General features: G+C 44.4%; 1 protein-coding gene across 2 annotated transcripts in view; it reads right to left on the bottom strand.

Annotated features, from left to right (window-relative positions):
• Positions 1 to 20,747, bottom strand: part of LOC106587337 (unconventional myosin-Ie) — a 52,556-nt gene that overhangs the window by 15,917 nt on the left and 15,892 nt on the right. For both annotated transcript variants that reach the window (XM_014175644.2, XM_014175645.2), the window contains exons 2-11: positions 13,524 to 13,667; positions 12,176 to 12,265; positions 10,994 to 11,088; positions 7,142 to 7,229; positions 3,802 to 3,891; positions 2,744 to 2,875; positions 2,108 to 2,242; positions 1,729 to 1,861; positions 234 to 430; positions 48 to 128 (exon numbers count right to left, since the gene is read on the bottom strand). In XM_014175644.2, coding sequence (XP_014031119.2) covers positions 48 to 128; positions 234 to 430; positions 1,729 to 1,861; positions 2,108 to 2,242; positions 2,744 to 2,875; positions 3,802 to 3,891; positions 7,142 to 7,229; positions 10,994 to 11,088; positions 12,176 to 12,265; positions 13,524 to 13,667 — 1,185 coding nt within the window. The remainder of the gene's footprint in view (positions 1 to 47; positions 129 to 233; positions 431 to 1,728; positions 1,862 to 2,107; positions 2,243 to 2,743; positions 2,876 to 3,801; positions 3,892 to 7,141; positions 7,230 to 10,993; positions 11,089 to 12,175; positions 12,266 to 13,523; positions 13,668 to 20,747) is intronic.

Below are 20,747 nucleotides of genomic sequence, written 5' to 3'. Positions count from 1 at the left end.
ATATGTAAATCACAAAACATAAAAGGGCAAATCTACAGAAAACTTACTTGGAATATTTCAAATCCATAGATATCCAACACGCCAATATTAAACTCTTGATGAACCTTCACGATGGCTTTGTTGATGGACTGAAACAGAAAAAAGCTTTGTTACATTTGGCCATTTATGAAGGGAGAGGACCAGGTACTATTCTAAAGGTCAACAGGTCATGGAGAAGGAGTGTCCATTCATACCTCTACTAGGAAGTCAAAAACACGTGAGTGCAGGGCCTTGGACAGGGCGTCCCGTGTGTAACACGCCTGCTCCACATTCAGTGTCACGTCGATGGACTCCATGGAACTGCCCCACTTGCTGTCCATCTTCCTGCTGGTCAACTTCTCCTTCAGCCGCTTCTGGTCAATCCCCAGCAGAAACGCAGGGAAGGCCAGGACTGTAGAGAGAGAGACGAGAGAGAATGAAGAAAGAGACAGACATTCTACAGATGTGTGGCACACACCCTCCTCATGAAACAAAACACCAGTACATTCTGAATACGTTGGATCCAACGAAATAAAGGGTTCAACAACAAACCGGAATGCAATCAAGTCTGGTGATGACTCATTGCTCCCTCCTCCCTGCCATAGCCACAACAACTGGGTTCTCCTAGCAGAGGCCTGAGCATGCGGAGGGCCATTAGGACTCTCCTGAGAGACCCCCCCCTGCCTCATTACACTGAGTCACTTCCCCCAGAAGGAAACTGCTCTCAGTCTCTGGGTCTGTCTCTGGGTCTGACGGTGTCTGAGAATGCATCAGACGGATCAAATAGCCCCCGTTTGGGAAATGAGGGTGTGACTGACTGTACATACCACAGCACAGGCCAAGTCTATCCTCAGGACCATGTTGCATCTCCTACTGTAGCCTGCCAATGCACTCTCCCTCAAAGAGGATATAGATAGTATCAATGATCCATACCAGTCTGATGGATGGTTAGAGGTTTATGTGTACAGTACAAGAGAGTGTTCTTTCTAGTGGATCTGAGGCAGGGATTTGTTTGGCTGAGCGTGAGCAGATGTTTATGACGACTTGTGTTGGTGTGGTTTTATATGGGGCACCAGGGGTCTTGATATGTGAAACACATTGCAGTCAGACAGGAAGTGATATAGGGGAAGAGGAAACGCAGAGACTCTACACAACGCCGCTTTGTACCCTGGCTAACCAGAGGGGCTACATTGCATCATTCAGCCTGGATGGGTGGCTGTGAGGCGGGCAAGGAAGTAGAGGAGGGAGGAAGGGGAAGAGAGGGGCGGGGGAAGAGTAGGAGTGGGGCAGGAAGAGGCTGCGTTTCTCTGAGTAATTTTAGTCTGTGATGTAATGTGCCCAGACCTTGAAAATTGTTTTTTATTTTCTCTGGTAATTCAGCGTGGCCTGGAGCTTGGCTGCAGCCCTGCATTAACACAATGAAGCTTTGGGGAGTGAAAACAGTCAGCGCAGCGTGCTGAGAAATGTGCTACCTAACCTAACCCGTCCCATAAAGTGCAGTCCAGGACACTGGAGAGGAACGCCAAGGGGACATGCCAGTCTGCAGGCTGGAGACACACAGAGACAGTCTAACTGCATTTCAACTTGACCACTTTCTCCCTTCCCACACCCTGTTGACTCCCCTCACAGATGTGAAAGGACTGGATTGGTGTAAGCAACAAGCTCTACCTAGCCCTCTACATAAACAAAGTTACAAGGGTTGGTACATACACTCCTCGCTCTCAACGGCGGCGTAGTTCCCTGCTTCCCTGAAGTTGATGTTCCCAAGGTGCAGGACTCCGGCTACAATCTGCAGCACCAGGCCACGGTCCTCCCCTGAGATGCCAATCACTTCCATGGCATGCTGGTAGAGGACAGAGACAGAACAGGAGACATGAACCCAGGGATGAAACATGTGTTTACTTACTGCTGTGGTACCTAAACCATGTCCTCTAATTATTCCTGTTGTGGTTTCACTGGTAAAACAAAAACAGGTGGAGTACAGGGTACAGAATCAAAACAACAGAGGAGAATGGAAGACAGACCGAGAAGAAGAAAGAAAGGCAGAGAGAGAGAGAGAACCGTAACAATGGAAAGAAAGTAAACGTACCATAGTTTCCTGAAAATCGCTTTTGTCGTTGATGTCATCCACTTTGTAGGATCCAGACTGATTGAGGTAATTGTAGTAATCTAAGCTTGTGATTCCGAGGCTACTCTTCTGTTCTCCAGTGGCTCCCTCTATCAACTGCACAAACAGAAGGCAGTGTTAGATGATTACACTTCTGTCAAGTAAGAACCTGTATACAGTAATTCTAGACTCAAAGGTCTACAGGAGCTTTCAACCTGTGAACTCACATTGTCTTTCCTCACATTTCTACATGTCAGACGTCTTTTAGACAGGCAGCACCACATACACATGCTCATTAAGTGATCAGCACCACACGGTTTACACCCAATTTAGAGTCATATGCTTTATTCTCCTTTCATGTGTCAAGAAAGTTGCATTATGGGAGTTTGACCGCTGCCTCTCTTCCAGAGTCCTCAAGTGGTACACAGTGAGAACAACTCGACCTGCTTTCAGGAGCCAAATGGCACTTGTTACTGTTAGTGTCCTGAATGCTGAATTTTACTCATGGACACTGTGAGCCAATTCCTGTACACATTTCCCCAGTTCTAAAATGTGCATAAACACTCTTATTAAAACAGGAAAATGATAAAAACACACCATGTTACTGGAGTCCCTCACCTGATAGAATATATGGAAGCTCCTCTCTCCAGGATTCCTCATGACGACGCGCGATTTCTCCAACAGGAAGTTGGAGATTTTCCCTCCATCTGGCTCGCCGCCGGAGCTGAACTGGATCTCAAAGTATTTCCCCTGAAGGAGGAGAGTGTGGCGCTTTAGTATCAGCACAGGCCTCGCTAAAGCTAAAACCCAGACCTCTCCGAGCAGGAAATAACAACCATCACATGAGTTGTACTTTGGGTGCACACCTGCAACCCAGTGGTGTGTGTGTACTAAGGCTTGAACTCTCTCTCTCTCTCTCTCTCTCTCTCTCTCTCTCTCTCTCTCTCTCTCTCTCTCTCTCTCTCTCTCTCTCTCTCTCTCTCTCTCTCTCTCTCTCTTTCTCTTTCCTCCAGACAGGTCTGTCCTCTGTAATGTCTATCCCATTCCCAGCCAATCTGAAGCCCCAGAGTGCACTGAGACACTATTCCTACAGGGAGACTTCCTCAACCATTTCTCAGACCATGTGTCAAACCTCATTTACTTTTCCCAAACTAAACCAGGAAAACTATGAACAGAGACAGTACTGCCTTGTCTGTCAACCTGAATACAATACTTACCACTAAGCTTTGTTGTGAATGCTGTAAGTGGATAAACTGGCTTTAGAGGGCACTAAAGACTGCCTTAAAACGTCTTTCCAAGCTAACTAACGGCCTTTAAAGTATAGTATGTGTTTTTCTATGTGCATCTTTACTGGCAGTGGAGTTCCCACTCTTTTTGGACAGTGTGTCCCCACAGCCCTGGTTAACCAGGCCACACGAGGCTAGCAGCCCCAGCCAAGAGGAGACGGGAGAAGGCAGTAACACAGCTTATAAAAAGAGGAGCACACTGTAATTCACTATCTCCTTTTTTTCTCTTCTCTATTTGCACTGGACGGCCTTGTGTTTGCTTTGGTTCCGGAAACGACCGCGAAGCACCTTCAAATCATTCCAGGGCAGAACACAGTGCCAACCATATGATGTTAGGCGCCCCCATTCCTCTAATAAAAAAAGAGATTTGGAAAGACGTGGGACCCTTACAAATCTGCTGGAGTTGTTGTTCCTCACTGTCTTGGCGTTCCCGAAGGCCTCCAGGAGGGGGTTGGACTGGAGGATGATGTCTTTGACGTGCTGTGAGGGAGCAGACAGACAGTAGGCTCGTTTTAGTGTGACAGGTAGGGTATAGACGCAGTGGGTAGGGAGACACTACTACACTCTGCAGTTATCCACATCCCTGCTGGCAGATCGACATGCACCGTCACCGTCTTCCACCGTCACTCCGCTCTCATAGCGTCTGGAGCACATTATCTTTCCCATGAGCCATCTGCATATCAGGAGCCCATGAGTTTTAAATCAGCACAGCGTCGTGGCCGACTATTATCCTCTCTATTATTGAATGCTTAAGTGGAGTGGTAGATTTTCTTGGAATCCTTTTGCATCCCTGAACTATTGTCCTCTATGAAGAAAAAAAAACTTTAGTGGCATGGTGATTCTAGTGTAACAGCTTTTTGTACTTACCCCAGGGTTCAGTTAAACCTTACATATTTATGTAGCTAATCAAACCGCTCTGTGAGAGCCACGTGAGACTTCAAAACACTTACAATTTCCAGGTTAAAAACACATGCTGTGTCTGTCACATCGATTTGCATGCATATGATTCAGGGGCATGGTAATCTGATATGCACCTGCAGTCAGAAACCGATACAGGGTGACGATAATCAGAGACAACAACTTTGCTGTTCAGTCTGTCTGTTTGAGTAGACAGGGGTAGTGAAGTGACAGTCATTACACCCCCCCCCACAACAACAAACACACACACACACACACACACACACACACACACACACACACACACACACACACACACACACACACACACACACTCCACAAGCACTTACACACACCACAAGCACACAGGAGTTGGGGAGACCATGTGAATGAGACATGTGGACAGAGGGATTGACAAAGCTCAATGGGGCAGGAAGGGTATTGAGAGAGGTAGGGGGTTTCCAACACAATGGAGACCTTATTCAATAAAACAATAGAAATTCCAAGGGCAATTTCTGTAATATATTACATAGACCGCACATAGACTTATTTTAAATACATTCTTCAACAAACGTTACAAGCACACTTTTCAGTACATCTTAAAATGATTTAAAATATGCAAGGCACATAAGACTCATAGCCAGTAACAATGCAGAACCATGTACAGGACATTCAAAAAGTATTCACAACCCTTCCCCATTTTGTTACGTTATTCTAAAATGGATTAAATCATTTTTCCCCCTCATCAATCTACACACAATACCACATAATGACAAAGCGAAAACAAGTTTTTAGAAATGTTTGCAAATTTAAAAAACAGAAATACCTTATTCACATAAGTATTCAGACCCTACGCTATGAGACTCAAAATTGAGCTCCGGTGCCTCCTGTTTCCATTGATCATCCTTGAGATGTTTCTACAACTTGATTGGAGTCCACCTGTGGTAAATTCAATTGATTGGACATGATTTGGAACCGGTCTATTTAAGATCCCACAGTTGACAGTACATGTCAGAGCAAAAACCAAGCCATGAGGTCCAAGGAATTGCCCGTAGAGCTCCGAGACAAGATTGTGTCGAGGCACAGATCTGGGGAAGGTTACCTTACAATTTCTGCAGTATTGAAGTTCCCCAAGAACACAGTGGCCTCCATCACTCTTAAATGGAAGTAGTTTGGAACCACCGAGACTCTTCCTAGAGCTGGCCGCCTGGCCAAACTGAGCAATCGGGGGAGAAGGGCCTTGGTCAAGGAGGTGACCAAGAGCCCAATGGTCACTCTGAAAGAGCTCCCTCTGTGGAGATGGGAGAACCTTACAGAAGGACAACCATCTCTGCAGCACTCCACCAATCAGGCCTTTATGGTAGAGTGGCCAGACGGAAGCCAATCCTCAGTAAAAAGCACGACAGCCCACTTGGAGTTTGCTAAAAGGAACCTAAAGTACTCTCAGACCATGAGAAATAAGATTCTCTGGTCTGATGAAACCAAGATTGAACTCTTTGGCCTGATTGCCAAGCGTCACTTCTGGAGGAAACCAGGCACTGCTCATCACCTGGCCAATACCATCCCTACGGTGAAGCATGGTGGTGGCAGCATCATGCTGTGGGGATGTTTTTCAGCGGCCGGGATTGGGACACTAGTCATGGTCGAGGAAAAGATTAACGGAACATAGTACAGAGAGATCCTTGATGAAAACCTGCTCCAGAGCACTCAGAACATCCTACTGGGGAGAAGGTTCACCTTCCAACAGGACAATAACCCTAAGCACACAGCCAAGACAACACAGGAGTGGCTTCGGGACAAGTCTCTGAATGTCCTTGAGTGGCCCAGCCAGAGCCTGGACTTGAACCCAATGGAACATCTCTGAAGAGACCTGAAAATAGCTGTGCAGTGACGCTCCCGATCCAACTTAACAGAGCTTTAGAGGTTCTGCAGAGAATGGGAGAAACTCCCCAAATACAGGTGTGCCAAGCTTGTAGCGTCACACCCAAGAAGACTCGAGACTGTAATCGCTGTCAAAGGTGCTTCAACAAAGTACTGAGTAAAGGGTCTGAATACTTATGTAAATGTCATCCTTTTTTATTTGTAATAAATTTGCTAAATAAATCTAAAAACCTGTTTTTGCTTTGCCATTATGGGGTATTATGTAGATTGATGAGGGAAAAAAAACAATTTAATCCATTTCAGAAAAAGGCTGTAACGTAACAAAATGTCTGAATATTTTCCGAATGCACTGTACATTGAAAATGTACAGTAATTAGTCATACACCCTTTTCCACATGACTCACTGAGAGCATGATAGCTAACATTAGCTTTGAACTTGAAACCTTGACTAAAGTACAATAATTCCAAGGTGGAAAAAGCACTATACTAATCAGACTGAAAAAATGACTACCATTACAATTGCGTCTGAGTGTTAGCATCTTGTGATCCAGCTTATATTCCTACAGACTGGAAATTCCAAGCCCTTTTCAGTGGGCCAATAATACCAGGGAGGCTGGTGGAGAGGGGTGGCTTGGGGACAGGACATCTGCTGAGTAGTGTAGGGGCCATATGGCTGCTGGGGGGGGGGGGATTTGGGGGTTGGATGGGCTGATGATGGACTGATAATGATAATGGGAGATAGGAGGGAGGGATGGCAGGAGACGGTTTGGGCGGTGTGGAAAAGGGAGGTTTAGACTGGAAACAGCAAGCGGTCATTAGGATGGACTGACCTCATAAGGTACATTGTAAATGACAGTGGATGTGTGTGATCGTCTGAGATGAATCACATTTTCACAACTGTAGTTGAGCTGTGTTTCACGGTGTAAAATGGAAGTAGCTTCTCTGGACTCACCTGCACTTTGGGTCCTCCTCCAGATACTCTGGAGATGTAGCCCATGATGTATTTGGCTGCTACAGTCTTCCCCGCACCACTCTCTCCACTGAAACACAAAGTAGAGAGGTCAGAAAGGTGCATATAACAGGGCAGTCCTCTGAAACACAATGTACAATACAAGGATGCCCACGTTGTTGTCAACTGTATAGGTTGACAGTTAAAGGCTGTCAGTAACCAGATGATGTAATTACTCTGCTTGCCTTGCCTTGTTATTCAAGAGGACGTCACAATTCTGGAAATAACAAGTGAATGAGAGTATACACTTTCTCTGTGGAAATTCAACTGAACTGCGAAGCTGAAAAAGCAGTTGCAGATTTATGGTACTAGACAGTAGCATGTTAAATAACACTCCATGAAAATCTCCTCTAAGCCTGGTTTTAAGAGGGTCAGTAGGGGTTTACCAAAATGCTCCATTATTGTCTCTTCTTATCCCCAATTAGCATGAAGGTAGCCTACTATTGAAGGAGGGGATTTCTCAATTTGACCCATGCCTCTTTTCTCTTCTCTTTAAATGTGCGATGTAGGAACAGAAGTTGAGCCAGTCAAAATGCTCTTCCTCTAATTCTCCCAGCTGAGCCAAACCCTTCACTTCAAAACAACTTTTTTCAAACATCCAGAATTACCAGGTGAAATGCCATTTCTTAACTTCCTGTCCACAGAGACTCCACTTCCTATATTCACTCAGCTCTCCTTCTCTGTGGTTTATGCCAACCAAAATCAGACCCATCTCAGCAGTAAACCTCCCACTCTAGAAGGGGCTAATATCACTAATCCTGTTTTGTCACATTTTCCCAGTTTCTTTTCTTCCTTCTCTTTCCTCAACCTCTCCTTGCATTTTTCCTCCTGTCCTTTCACTTCACCAGGGTCATACTTATTTAGACATATGTGGTTTGGCAGTGGATGACAGGAGTCTGTTTTTTTATTTCATTTTTTAAGGGGAGTCATGTCGGTAATGCCCTTCTGAGAAGACCCAGCTGCAGACCGTTAGAGGACGCCATAAGAATTCATCAAAGCAACTCTATATGCTTATTCATCTCCCTTAGGCCGATACTAGACTCTGCTCCTCTATAGTATCCAGTCTAGCTTGCTACACAGCTATTCAAAACCAAAACAACTATAACAATTCTAGATATAGTGGTCACTACGATGCACTCAAAATACAGTACACTGACTAGTGACCAAATGTGATCCAATGTTCTCTCTAATCTTTGCCAATAAGCATTTGTTCATCCATTTGTAGGACCTTAACCCTTAGGAGAACCCATCTGCACACGGTTGACTTATGGGCATGTTCTTTTCCGCTGGAACAGGCTAGGGGCTGGAGTTTGAATCACATCCTATTTTTACCCTCCTGAGGGGTGCGCCCATTGTTGTAATTACACAGCACGCAGATGCTTAACACATTGTTGACTTCCTCTCCCATTTATTGGCCAAACAAGGACAGAAGGAGAGTCATGTCGTTATAGACGGCTTACTGTAAAGTACTACATTCAGCGCTGAATCACTGGGCTCACTGATGTCACTCACAGCTCAGCTTGACAAAGAAAGCACCTGAAGTGATCATTACAGACATCAGCTATGAGTGAAATGGAATGCATGCCGAGTATGATGTGGGACGATGGATACCAGTTATGCATATTTGTATGATTAGGCACATTGTGTTCCCAAGCCACTACCATATGACACAAGCGGGCGGGCGGGCGAGGCGGGCGGACACACACACACACACACACACACACACACACACACACACACACACACACACACACACACACACACACACACACACACACACACACACACACACACACACACACACACACACGAGGTGTGACTGAAGTACGGCTTCATTTCAACTTGTTGGATAGCATAATTTCCTGCAACTGAAGGGTCCATCCATTAACAGTGACAAACTGTAAAACTTAGATGGATTCTCCATTTCCCATGTCATTCCTTGAAACAATGACCCATCACCAAGCATGTCATATCAATGGGGGAGAAAATACACTTCCCTACAGACCTAGACCCAAAGGAATAACTCTACTCAGTATGAGGGTAACATTAATAAGCAGAACAAAACTGTTATATGAGCAGAGGGTAGAGTGTAGTGTGTCATTAGACACTACATTTCAGGCCACCCTTTCCGGGATAGATCTGTAAACTCACTGGCCAGAGCCTTGATAAGAAAGGACGGCAAAAACTGTGCACAACATAAATGGTGCTATGTGATTTGAAATATTGTAGCGTCAGTGTTTGTAGAAGCGCAAGCACTTCTATATATGAAATGATGGCATCATTTGTGTTTTAACCACTCAGGGAGTTAGTTAATCAATTTTTTAAAACAATTTTATAATAATACTCTACATCTTTATTGCCCTTTGTAACTTAGCTTTTCTCTCCCAAACGTTTGAGCGCAGACAAATAGGTGAAGTCAGACATTGACAGAAAGGCCAGTCAACACCACTTGACCACGTCAGATGACTCATGTCATGTTGAATGACTTCTTTAATAAGTGGGAAAGAAAAAGGTCCAACACAGTACAGTGCTGACCACACTGCCTGGACAGCAATTTCATGGAGGGCTTTGTTTGCTGATCTGGTGCATCACAAATCCACTTCCATTCCTTTTATGTGGGAATCTGTACTGGCAGCTGTCTAAACAACGGGAGGAAAGTGCTGAACCAGGGGCCATTCGCCATGAGGTAAGCACTACAGTAACCGTCCGGGCCCCGGGCCCCAGGTGACTGGCCCACAACATAAAGCCCCAACTATGAGACAACACTTTTCCCTTGGGAGGCCTCCTCCCATGGGAACCCATTGTACAGTCATGTTACCCACTATAGGCTTCACAACACTAGGGAAGGATCTCTGGACTACCACTAGCTTCCAGGAATCCAGGGCTGTGACCAAACACATTTTAATGGCCAGTTAGGCTATTTTACATTTCCTTCTTGACCACTGCTTGGTAAGACCGACTTTGGTTTTGTTCAATCATATTGCTTTCAACTGTCAAGTCTTTTCAGCTGAGTGGTCTAAAGAGGAAAGGAAGCTATATTTGGGGCATAGCCAGAGAGTCCATTACATTTTCAAACAGTCTTGTGATCCTCTGTCTGCCTGAGGCGAATAATCCGTATCCATGTGTAATATACAGTATACTCCCAAATGTGTTAATTGTCACTACACATCTGCTCTCAATCCATAACAGCAGAGGAACAGTCCCTCCCCCTTCCTGTATCGTAAGAGAGGACTCATGCATGGGTAACAAAGTACTATGCAGGTGCAATTCCTGTTTTATAAAAGCAGGAAGCTAATGCATAAATAGACGCTGTGTTTTGTTTTCATTCTACATCCTGAGAATATTTTCTAAAATCAACCAGCTGACACAAGAAAAGAGACTTGAGGCCATTTTTTTGACTTGAAGGTGTATTTTCCCAGTGTGCCTTTCCCAGCAGGCTGTGATATAAGGAGGGTGGATTAAGACTCTGGTTGAATAACCCAGACTGAGCAGGTCACTGTCATTCAGCAGCACTCCTCCCAGTCAGGTGGTGTATCCTGTTGGTTCCCTTCCCATCTATTATCATCACATTCAACAGCAGCACTCTTCCACCTGTGTCACCATGCAGTCTCCTCCTACCCCTCCCTGCCTCTCGACTTCTGCCTCTCGACTTCTGCCTCATTCACAGGCATTTCCCACATACCAGCTCTGTTGTTATGGTTGTCAGTTTTCACCCTTTCTCCCCATACACAAACACTGAAAGGGAGGGGAGGTGCCTGAGACATAATAACGAGAAAAGCAGGCAGGCAGACTCACCTGATGATGACACACTGGTTTTCCCTGTCGATCATCATGTTTCTGTACATGTTGTCTGCCAGGGCGTAAATGTGAGGAGGGTTCTCATACTGGGCCTGGGGGTTCAACAGAGATCATGATCTAAGCATATCTCGTCCAAAAAACTGTGGGTCCATTTTCCTAAGGGGAAAACTGACTGTAAAGGCAAGACTGTAAAGAATTAGGAGTAATTCATGTAATTAAGTAATAAAGTTAGAGGGCTAACTGTTTTTATCAAGCATAGTTAACGTCTGATTTGGCAGCCAAGGCCACTTTCAGTACGCTGGCCAAGAACACTTTAAATAATGCCGACTTGAACAGGCTGTATTGAAGGTAATGCCAAGCCTTTTCAATGGGTAAGGCAAGTTTCTAAATATGCTCCAACTGAGTGTCACGTCCTGACCAGTAAAGGGGTTATTTGTTCTTATAGTTTGGTCAGGACGTGGCAGGGGGTATTTGTTTTATGTGGTTCAGGGTGTGTTTGTGTTGTGTATGTGTTCATGTAGAGGGGGTATTTGGTTTATATGCTTCGGGGTGGTTGTGTATGTAGAGGGGTATTTGATTTATTAGTCCAGGGTTTTGGTTATTGTTCTATGTTAGTTTATTTCTATGTTCTGTCTAGGCGTTTGTATTTCTATGTTTTGGTAATGGGGATTGGGGCCTTCAATTGGAGGCAGCTGTCTATCGTTGCCTCTGATTGAAGGTCCTATAAATAGGTATGTGTTTGTCATGGGATTTTGTGGGAGATTGTTTCCGTGTATAGCTTCATGCCTTACAGGACTGTTAATTGTCGTTGTGTTTTTGTATACGTTTTTCCTTCTTTGTCCTAAATAAAAAAGAAGATGAGTATACATTTTCCCGCTGCATTTTGGTCTACACCCTGTGACACTGAGGGGTGCTCCTGGAAAATGTATTTGAAGCACACCTAACCCAGTTCATTTAAAACTTTGTTCTTTTTACTGATAACATCATCCTAAAAACATGACTTATCTTAACTTTTCCAAGTACAATTACTCTTAGCTGCTATGAGGTATGAGGTGATGTTGTGCAAACAATTAGGATACAAGTTGAATACAATGATAGCAGAGTGATATTTTTTCCCAAATAGAAAAACCTATTGGTAGCCTGTCTCATACTCCTGTCGAAAGAGAAAAGGCTGCTCACCGCGCCCTGATACATCTCCACTTCCTTGTCCCCAAAGTATGGCATCTGCTTGAACGGATTAACAGAGATGAGCACAGGGCCAATGTAAGTCTGTAGAGGTTATGGGTTAAGGGTCATACTAATGACACATATGTACCAGTAATATCAACTGTTCAGGTCCTAGTGACTCACATGGTCAAAGGAAAAAAGAACACTAAGAATTCCCAGAGCACACTAGTCATCTGCATTGAGCACCAATGATAACCCTCCACTCATTTTACTCTTTAAGACAATGCAGTTTCAGAACACATTTATAAATCTTGACGGAGTCTCTCTTGGAGTAGATGGAGAAAAATGACCTAACTGTGAGTAATTGGGCCCATGACGTCATTGCAATGTGCATCTGTGTGGTAGCACTGGAGTGTGTGGTGATTGGACACAAGCCTTGTAAAGACACAGTGTTCACACATCAGAGTGAACAGCCCAGCAGTGTAGTGATGTGAGGTTTTGGCCCTGCAGCCCAAAGCAGCTCCCGGCACATAAAGCTGGTATTGAGGGCGCCCTGCAGTGACCCCAGCCCCAGTACGCCACTGGCTGGAACACTCCGTGTTGATGCTATTTTCTGACCACAATCAGAGGATTGACTCAGAGTTTTCAATCTAAAACGGCCAGCATCCGCTCAACTCTATAATCCAAAAGACTGCCAGGACACAAATGAGGTTTCAATTAATGAGCTCCTTTGAGAACTTTCAACATCTTCCATCAAAAGGGTCATTCAGAAACCCAAAACATTTCAACACTACTTGGATACATTATATGGGCACAAGAACAAAACTTTAAACCTCAATATATTCTTGAGGTCTGTAAGGGTGAAGCTGAATACTCTTCTTAGGGATTGTATAGGCCTACGGGCCTGGGGCATTTACAGATCTGGCCCTGAATGCTCTCAGCACAGCCACACAAAACCATTACTGTTGTAGGAGAGTAGCTGCACTGCTCACATTCACTGTGCAAGGCATACTGTACATTTCTCAGCCCCCCCCCCAACCTCTTTCCATATTTCTCCATGGTGAGATTAAACCAGAGTAAACCTGATTAAGATCCATTCCAGCCTGGAGGAGAAGGAAGCTGAAGGAAGCTGAAGTCAGAGGTCCAGATAGGGGCGCAGAGGCCCATCTCCCCCTCTCCACTGGCGATACATGGTGGGAGTAGCCCAGTGTCTGGAGCCTCAAACACTAGATCATTAATCTGAGTTCTTACAGCACTGTGAATGGTCACTCAGCTATTCTGGGAACAGTGGGAGTGTGTGTACGGCAGGGCTTAGCCAATCTTCATCTAGGTGTGAACTGTGTGTGAATGTGAAGGATACAAAGATGTAGTCGTCCATGTATCTCTTCTTGAGGTTGTCCACAATGGCGTCCTCGTTGATCTTGGAGAGGAGCACCATGTCGTCCACTCCACTCTGCTTGACATTGTGGCTCTGCCAGTGGTACCGGTAGTGGCCCCGGCTCCCCTGGAACACACAGAATACAATACACATCTGTTAGTGCCTTCAAACGAGTAGCGCCTTCAGACTACTAGTGCCTTCAGACTGCTTGCAACCGCATCAAACTATAAAGGACAGAATAATATCTAGGCTAGGAGTTTTTCCCTGACCACGTGACCTGACCAGGAAAAATCATGGTCCTATAATCTCATAGAAACTTAATTAGCAGAAGCTTACCTTTACCTAGGACTGAAATCATCACATTTGGTGAGAGTACTAGAGTAGGCAGTCAAAACTTTTAGCAGAAAACTGTCCAACAACTGAAATGAACTTGGGCTTTCCCCTGAGTAACTCATTTTCACCCATGCAGAGTTTTGATATTTTTTTAAACTTCTAATAGGTGCAAGGTCAGGATTCCCGAAAGTGCTTTCAGTGTGTTGTTGGCTCTTTGATGTTGGCTCTTTGATGTTGTGTTCTGACTGCTGTCAGACCTTTCCCTTTACCTCCCTCTCTCTTCCTCTCCTACCTCCGTTCCAGTTAGATTTTGTTTTCTGAGAGCGGGTCTCCAGAAAGCTTAGGTCATTCATCATGTGCTGTGAGTCAATGTCATCTGGTTACTGAGGAAAGGATTACAATGTGCTGTGAGGAGTGAGTCTTATTCTCCTGGATGGAGAACCAATTAAAGCCACAGACCAGATCCAGAACATTAGTCAACACTGGACACGTCAATGCCATTTAACGCTTTGTTTGCCTCCTGATTCCACTGAGAAAGAGCATTTTAAAACCCCCCTATTCTATTTTAGTTTACCTTTCAACTGGAGTGTAGCTTTACATACTGTACAGCTGAACGATTTGTATTTCTACGCCTGTTTTCTTCTTCCTGGTTCTGGAATGCTTTGTTTCAACTTTTGAAGCGGTTGAGATTGGAAAGGGCTTGTGCATAGATTAGATGGCAGCAACAATTCCATATTTCAGATTCCATAGGCTACAACAGACTGAATGCTGCTGAATAACAAGTGACAATCACTTGTTAAATGGCAATTTGTGGTTGAAGACAAAAAGCATAGTTGCATTAAGATGTACTTTCTCTACCAAAGCAACACAGAGCAAAACCATGGTGAAATTACAGGAAAATAAAGTAACGCACAGTAGATTTAATACACCAATGGAAAGCCATGGTAACTTTCAGTAATTGACTTGTACAAAGTCAAGCAGAGAGACTGCTCAAATGAAACCTTAACGTTCTCAGGGGTGGCTCAATTTTCTTACACCAACAAAATAAATACCACAACCTCTCTTTACAGACTCACTCTTAGCATGGAACATAGTGAGTAATGTTAATAGCTTCTCAGACTATTTCTATGTGCATTTTCACTCAGGAGCCAAGACATAAATTACTGCTCCATTAATTTTCCAGACGGTTCCCATTATCATGTTTTACAACTTTTTTTTTAAAACAGAAGAAGAAAAGGCTGATTTCTCCTCTCATTGGCATGCTAAGCAGGGTGCATTACATGTGATTCCATACCCTGGGAGCTCATAAACACCTCAATGGAGATGTGTGAATGAAGAGAATATTGATGGGACACTGGGAAATTGGTGTTTCAGGAATTTGAAGATATACAGCGCATTCGGAAAGTATTCAGACCCCTTCCCTTTTTCCACATTTTGTTACGTTACAGCCTTATTCTAAAATAGATAAAATACTTTTTTAGTAATTGGTTAAATAGACATCTTACCCGCCAATGCCTAAATCTACCCGCATTTGGCACGTGGCGGGTGTTAATTTTAGGTCCTGCTTCCAAGTCAAGGTCAATTTTTGGTTTTATTAATTATTTACCACCGAGGCCCACTGGTGTAACTGCTTGCTGACTGTAATGCATGATTTTAGAAGGTTTATTAACGCGTTAGATCTAGTAGCTATGTTGACTATGACGTTAGCTAATATGGTGGCAACGATGTAGGCTGTGTGTAGCGATTATAATATGAAGATTTGGCTTGGAAAGGTTTTTTCACCTGGTCACAGACAGCTGATTTGTTATACTGTATTTCCATGTTTGACTACATCACAATCAAAGTATGTATGTGAGACTACTCAGACAGACTCTTGATAAAGCATGAGCCAAGTCAGAGGTTCACAGAGCCCTTTACACAGGAGAAACAGTCCAGTCTCCTGGCAGCTATCATAAACATTCAGAAGAAAAAGACTAGTTGATCAATAACATAGAATAATGTTATACTGAGCTTCTCTGTTATATTTCCATGCTCATCTGAAATCGAACACATCAGCTTCATCTCATTGTCATGCTCTAATGCAGTAGCAATGACATTAACTGCATTGTGCTTGGAATCTACTACAGATGTTGCAGTTGAGCCCACCACACATATGCATAAAACAGCTCAGATCTATAGACCAACCCCAGGCAAATGTAATTAAAGCCAGCACCATGTATGCTGTAGGACACAACCCTACATCCAAAAATGAAAATGAAGTACCACACTAGGCTATTTTGAGTGCTATATTTATCCTGTTGCTGCTTTGTTGGGAATGATAATTCTCTACTTGAAGAGGGAGAGGACGTAAGCCGGAAACACAGGAGCCAAAAGTTCAGAGTATTTCCATGGGGGTTAGAGAAGAACATTGGGTACATTGAGATGTTTACAATAATTTGCTAACATTTAATAACTCACCAATACGCACCAATAAAATAGTTTATAAACATTGATAAGAATGTATAATGGCTTATTGATGACAGTGGTTATAAAGCCAATCATTGTGACTGCTTGTTGGATGCTGTGCCATAAACTGCTAATGTTTGGCTCTGGTTGAAACCTACCTATGTGTTTTGACTGAGATCTTGCCTAGAGCAGGATGCTGTTCTCTCTGGTAAGTGATTCCCCAGGTTAGTGGAAAAGTTGAGGTGAGTCAGTCCGTGCTGAAGGTCGGAGAGCATACAGTCCCTTAGGAGACAGATTGGACTGGGAGCTACCAATAATAACATCACCATGGAACCAGCACTGACTTCCCTCTGAGTACATCTTAACAACCACCTTCTACACACAGACCGCCCTTAGTAACAGCATACTACAGAGCATCAGTCATAACTAATGATCTTTGCTTCTGTACAGTTCCAGTCACATATTATGTGTTTCACAGATGTCAAAAAACCTTGATCCCAGGAAGTATGATTGGGACCTCTATCGAAAGAGATCTAGGATTAACCTGATTCATTACTTGATCTCATTCTCTCTCTGAAATAACATTCTCTCTCTGAAATAACAATCAACTCCTTAAAGTCTCCCAGGTTTGGGACCAGACATTTTCCTTAAAGTTATCCCGACAGCATTTGAGGAATTTCTGCACCAACCCCAGATTCATAATGCCAGGCTTTTTTCATGCAAATACCATTACCATATATGGAGAGTGCCGAGCAGAGCTGAACTCAGGAAATGGCTGGGTTTGATTCAGTACAACAGGCGGCACTCTTCCCCCCCCCCATTCCACACTTTTGCTCTGTTCTCCTTTTCCAACCTTGGATTTGACACAGAGCCCACCATGTGTTAAGAAAACCACTTTCTGGGTGCTGCACTCTACTACAGAACTGGATCTCTTTCCAGTAACAATCTATGAGTATAAACTCTCCTCCATTCGATAAATATGATTATCTTTTACTAGCCTAGATTATTGATGACTACAACAGTGTTATTTGATTGTTTGAAGATTTGAAACATGAAAATAAGACATTTGAAACAGCTTCAAATATGTCTTTCACAGTCTTTGTCAACTGAAAAGATAAATTGAATAACTGTGTGATATCATATTACAAAGCAATAAAAACGGCTGATGTGCAGCCTCCTCCCTTCCTCCCACAGCTGCCTTGCAGGCTGAGCTGTCCAGCATGTTGTGGTTTGGCCAAGACCAAGCAAAGACTCAGGGCTGTCATCAACAGATTAAGATAGGGTTTGTTAATGAAGTGATGGTCTTCAGTGCAAACTGCAGGAGAGAGCCTCTTGGTCCTGATGAAGACAGAGGCTATTGGATGTCTACAGTAAACCTCACTAAGACACAAACCCAGCTGCGTGTCCAAAGCCGGTTTGCATGTACCGTCTTGAACTACATGGGAAATGCCCCATAGCTAAACTGTACTAAAATGCTGGCATCTTGGTGGATATTGCTTGGGATGTAGCCAGGATCAGGCTACAAATGTATTTTGTTCATGCAAGGGTTTTACTCAGTGTTGGATAAGTGCATACATGTGCTACCATGTAGCAGTTCAGTTGACCTGATTTCTGAAAGCAGCTCCGTTCTGAGTCAGGTTGCCCTCTCCAGAGAAGGATTATGATTTTATCAAATATTCTTGACTTCATTTAAACAGTTTTGAGAAGCTTTGGATAGATGCACATATACTAAGTCTTACAGTATGAAATGCCATCATGCATTTTGTTGATTAAAAAATCCCAACCCCCCCACCACCCCAAACCTTGAAGAAAATACTCTGTGATCCTCCACACCACCCACAATATATCTAGCATTGGAAGGCATGATGTCAGTTAGTACTTCCTGTCTCCATGACCCCGGGTCACAGCCAGGTCACACAGCCATACATCAGCTATGACCTTTGCAGTTGTAACATCCATCTTTGGTGCGTACTAATTGATTCTTGAAGAATATAACTTATAAATGCCTCATGAGCTTAGTTCAACTGTCGTACCCCATCAGAGCCCAAGATATCAGCTTGTTTTACTTCAATGTTTGTAAACAAAGTAAATGGAAACAAACACTATATAGCCTCAAAACATGGTTAAAACTATAATGTTGATATCATGGATGTCCTGGCATCCATAGCTCGGTTTCTCCAGCCCATCTCTCAACGTTTTACCGAAACAGGGGTGCTTTGTTATTATTTCAACTCCGGATTGCCCCTTTAACTGACATAAACTAAACAGAACTAAATCAAGGCCAACAATAAGCAGTGCTTCCACCTGGACTCTATCACTGCTCTGGATTAACTGCTGAATCTGCACTTTTAAAAACCACTCATTTCAGAGCAGTGCCAGGAACAGAGTGCTGACAGAGAGTAAACCTTCCACAAGTCAAGAGGAGAAAACAAAGCAATCAAAGAGAGAGGTTGAAAAACCCTGGATGATGATTGAGAATACTGTGGTGTCTCTAATATTAGAGACAGTAGACTGAACAGTCTGAATCATCATCCTGGGTATTTCAAGATGAGAAAAGAGAAGTAACAATAAGCAGCAGCATGGGGCTGTTGCCATGCACAGCTTCTCCATGGGATGGGATATTCATTAGGGTCACAGTGCACCCTAGACAGCAGCCTCTTCCTCAGCTGGATCTGGACCCAGACTGGACCATGGTCACCATGGCAGCGCCTGCTGTCTAAGTGGCAGCAACACCCAGGGTACAGCCAACGGGGAGCCAGCTTCACCACTGCTCAGCACCATGCCAGTAGAGGAGACATCCATGCCAAGCCTAAGAACACTACCCAGACTTGGACTAATAGTTGTCTCGCGTCAATAAGTAAAAACATTTCTGACCCTGTCTGGGTCTCCTAGCCTGGCAGCCATAACTACCCATTAATGAAAATACCCAGAGCCCAATGCCAGTGGAAACAGTCCCCGCTACCAAAGCTCATGGGCATGAAAATATGACTTACACCGACTAGAGTCAATTCAGTGTTTGTCTGAGAGACATAAACACCTCTAAACATGCAGTTTTTTTTTGTTTATCTTTATTTAACTAGGCAAGTCATTTAAGAACAAATTCTTATTTTCAATGACAGCCTAGGAACAGTTCAGGGGCAGAACGACAGATTTTACCTTGTCAGCTCGGGGATTCGATCTTGCAACCTATCGGTTACTAGTCCAACGCTCTAACCACTAGGCTACCTGCCGCCCCAGGTTTGGTCTATATCTATTAGGTGTAGGTGGTAGACATGAGAATCCAGGCTGCAGTGCTTCTCTCATTCTGCTGTGCAGCTTACCCTGAAGTCACCTGCTTAGAAAAGATATACCAACATCAATAATGCAGAGAAAACCACCACTACTCCTTAACTGTCTAAGTTCTTATACTGTTTATCTGGGCCAGAGCTGACGTACACGTTGAATAAGCTTTTACGTAAGACAAGTGAAAAGAGGCCCTATTTTTCGAAGAGTTTGTTACATAATTGTACTAAATCAACTAGATGGTAGCTGAGGGTAGTGTGAACTGGAGAGAGCTGTAGCCTGCAGGGTAGGGGCAGGGCAGGGCTAGGTAGGGCAGGGCTAGGTAGGGCAGGGCAGGGCAGGGCAGGGCAGGGCTAGGTAGGGCAGGGCAGGGCTAGGTAGGGCAGGGCAGGGCTAGGTAGGGCAGGGCAGGGCTAGGTAGGGCAGGGCAGGGTTGGGCAGGGCAGGGCAGGGCTAGGTAGGGCAGGGCAGGGCTAGGTAGGGCAGGGCAGGGGCTAGGTAGGGCAGGGGCTAGGTAGGGCAGGGCAGGGCTAGGTAGGGCAGGGCAGGGCTAGGTAGGGCAGGGCAGGGCAGGGCAGGGCAGGGCAGGGCAGGGCAGGGCAGGGCAGGGCAGGGCAGGGCAGGGCTAGGCAGGGCAGGGCAGGGCAGGGCTAGGTAGGGCTGGATAGCTGGGTGCCTGTGTCCTCCCCAGGGAGAACAAACAGAGAGATAAGGAGAGGTGTAAGCTGAGATAGAGGAACCTCTCCTCCTATGTACTGATCCATGGAAACTCATGTGAAATGTCATATTTCATGAGAATACATCTACAGTTTATAATTCCCCCTTAAATACATGACAATGTTATGTTAAGATTCACTTCTAGACACACAAAAATAATAATTAAATATAATATCACATGCTATGGTATATGGTGGAACTTAGAAAGACTAAAAAAAGCTAGACGTCGCCGTGGGTAGGCCTACTCTTTTAAGAACAGCCACACTATTTTTCTTGCTGCTTGAATGCAAACAAACCATTTGCAGCGGGCTCTCATTCGTACCAATGATTTTCTGTGCCACACAGCGGCTGCTATTTGTCCAGACCAGTCTCAGGTTTCAGTCACACAGCTTCCAGCTAGGAGCCCTCGAATAGGAAGGGAATTTTTGC

This window comes from Salmo salar, chromosome ssa26 (assembly GCF_905237065.1).
Source record: "Salmo salar chromosome ssa26, Ssal_v3.1, whole genome shotgun sequence".
NCBI classification, from domain to species: Eukaryota; Metazoa; Chordata; class Actinopteri; order Salmoniformes; family Salmonidae; genus Salmo; species Salmo salar.
This window is presented reverse-complemented; position numbering and strand designations above follow the sequence as displayed.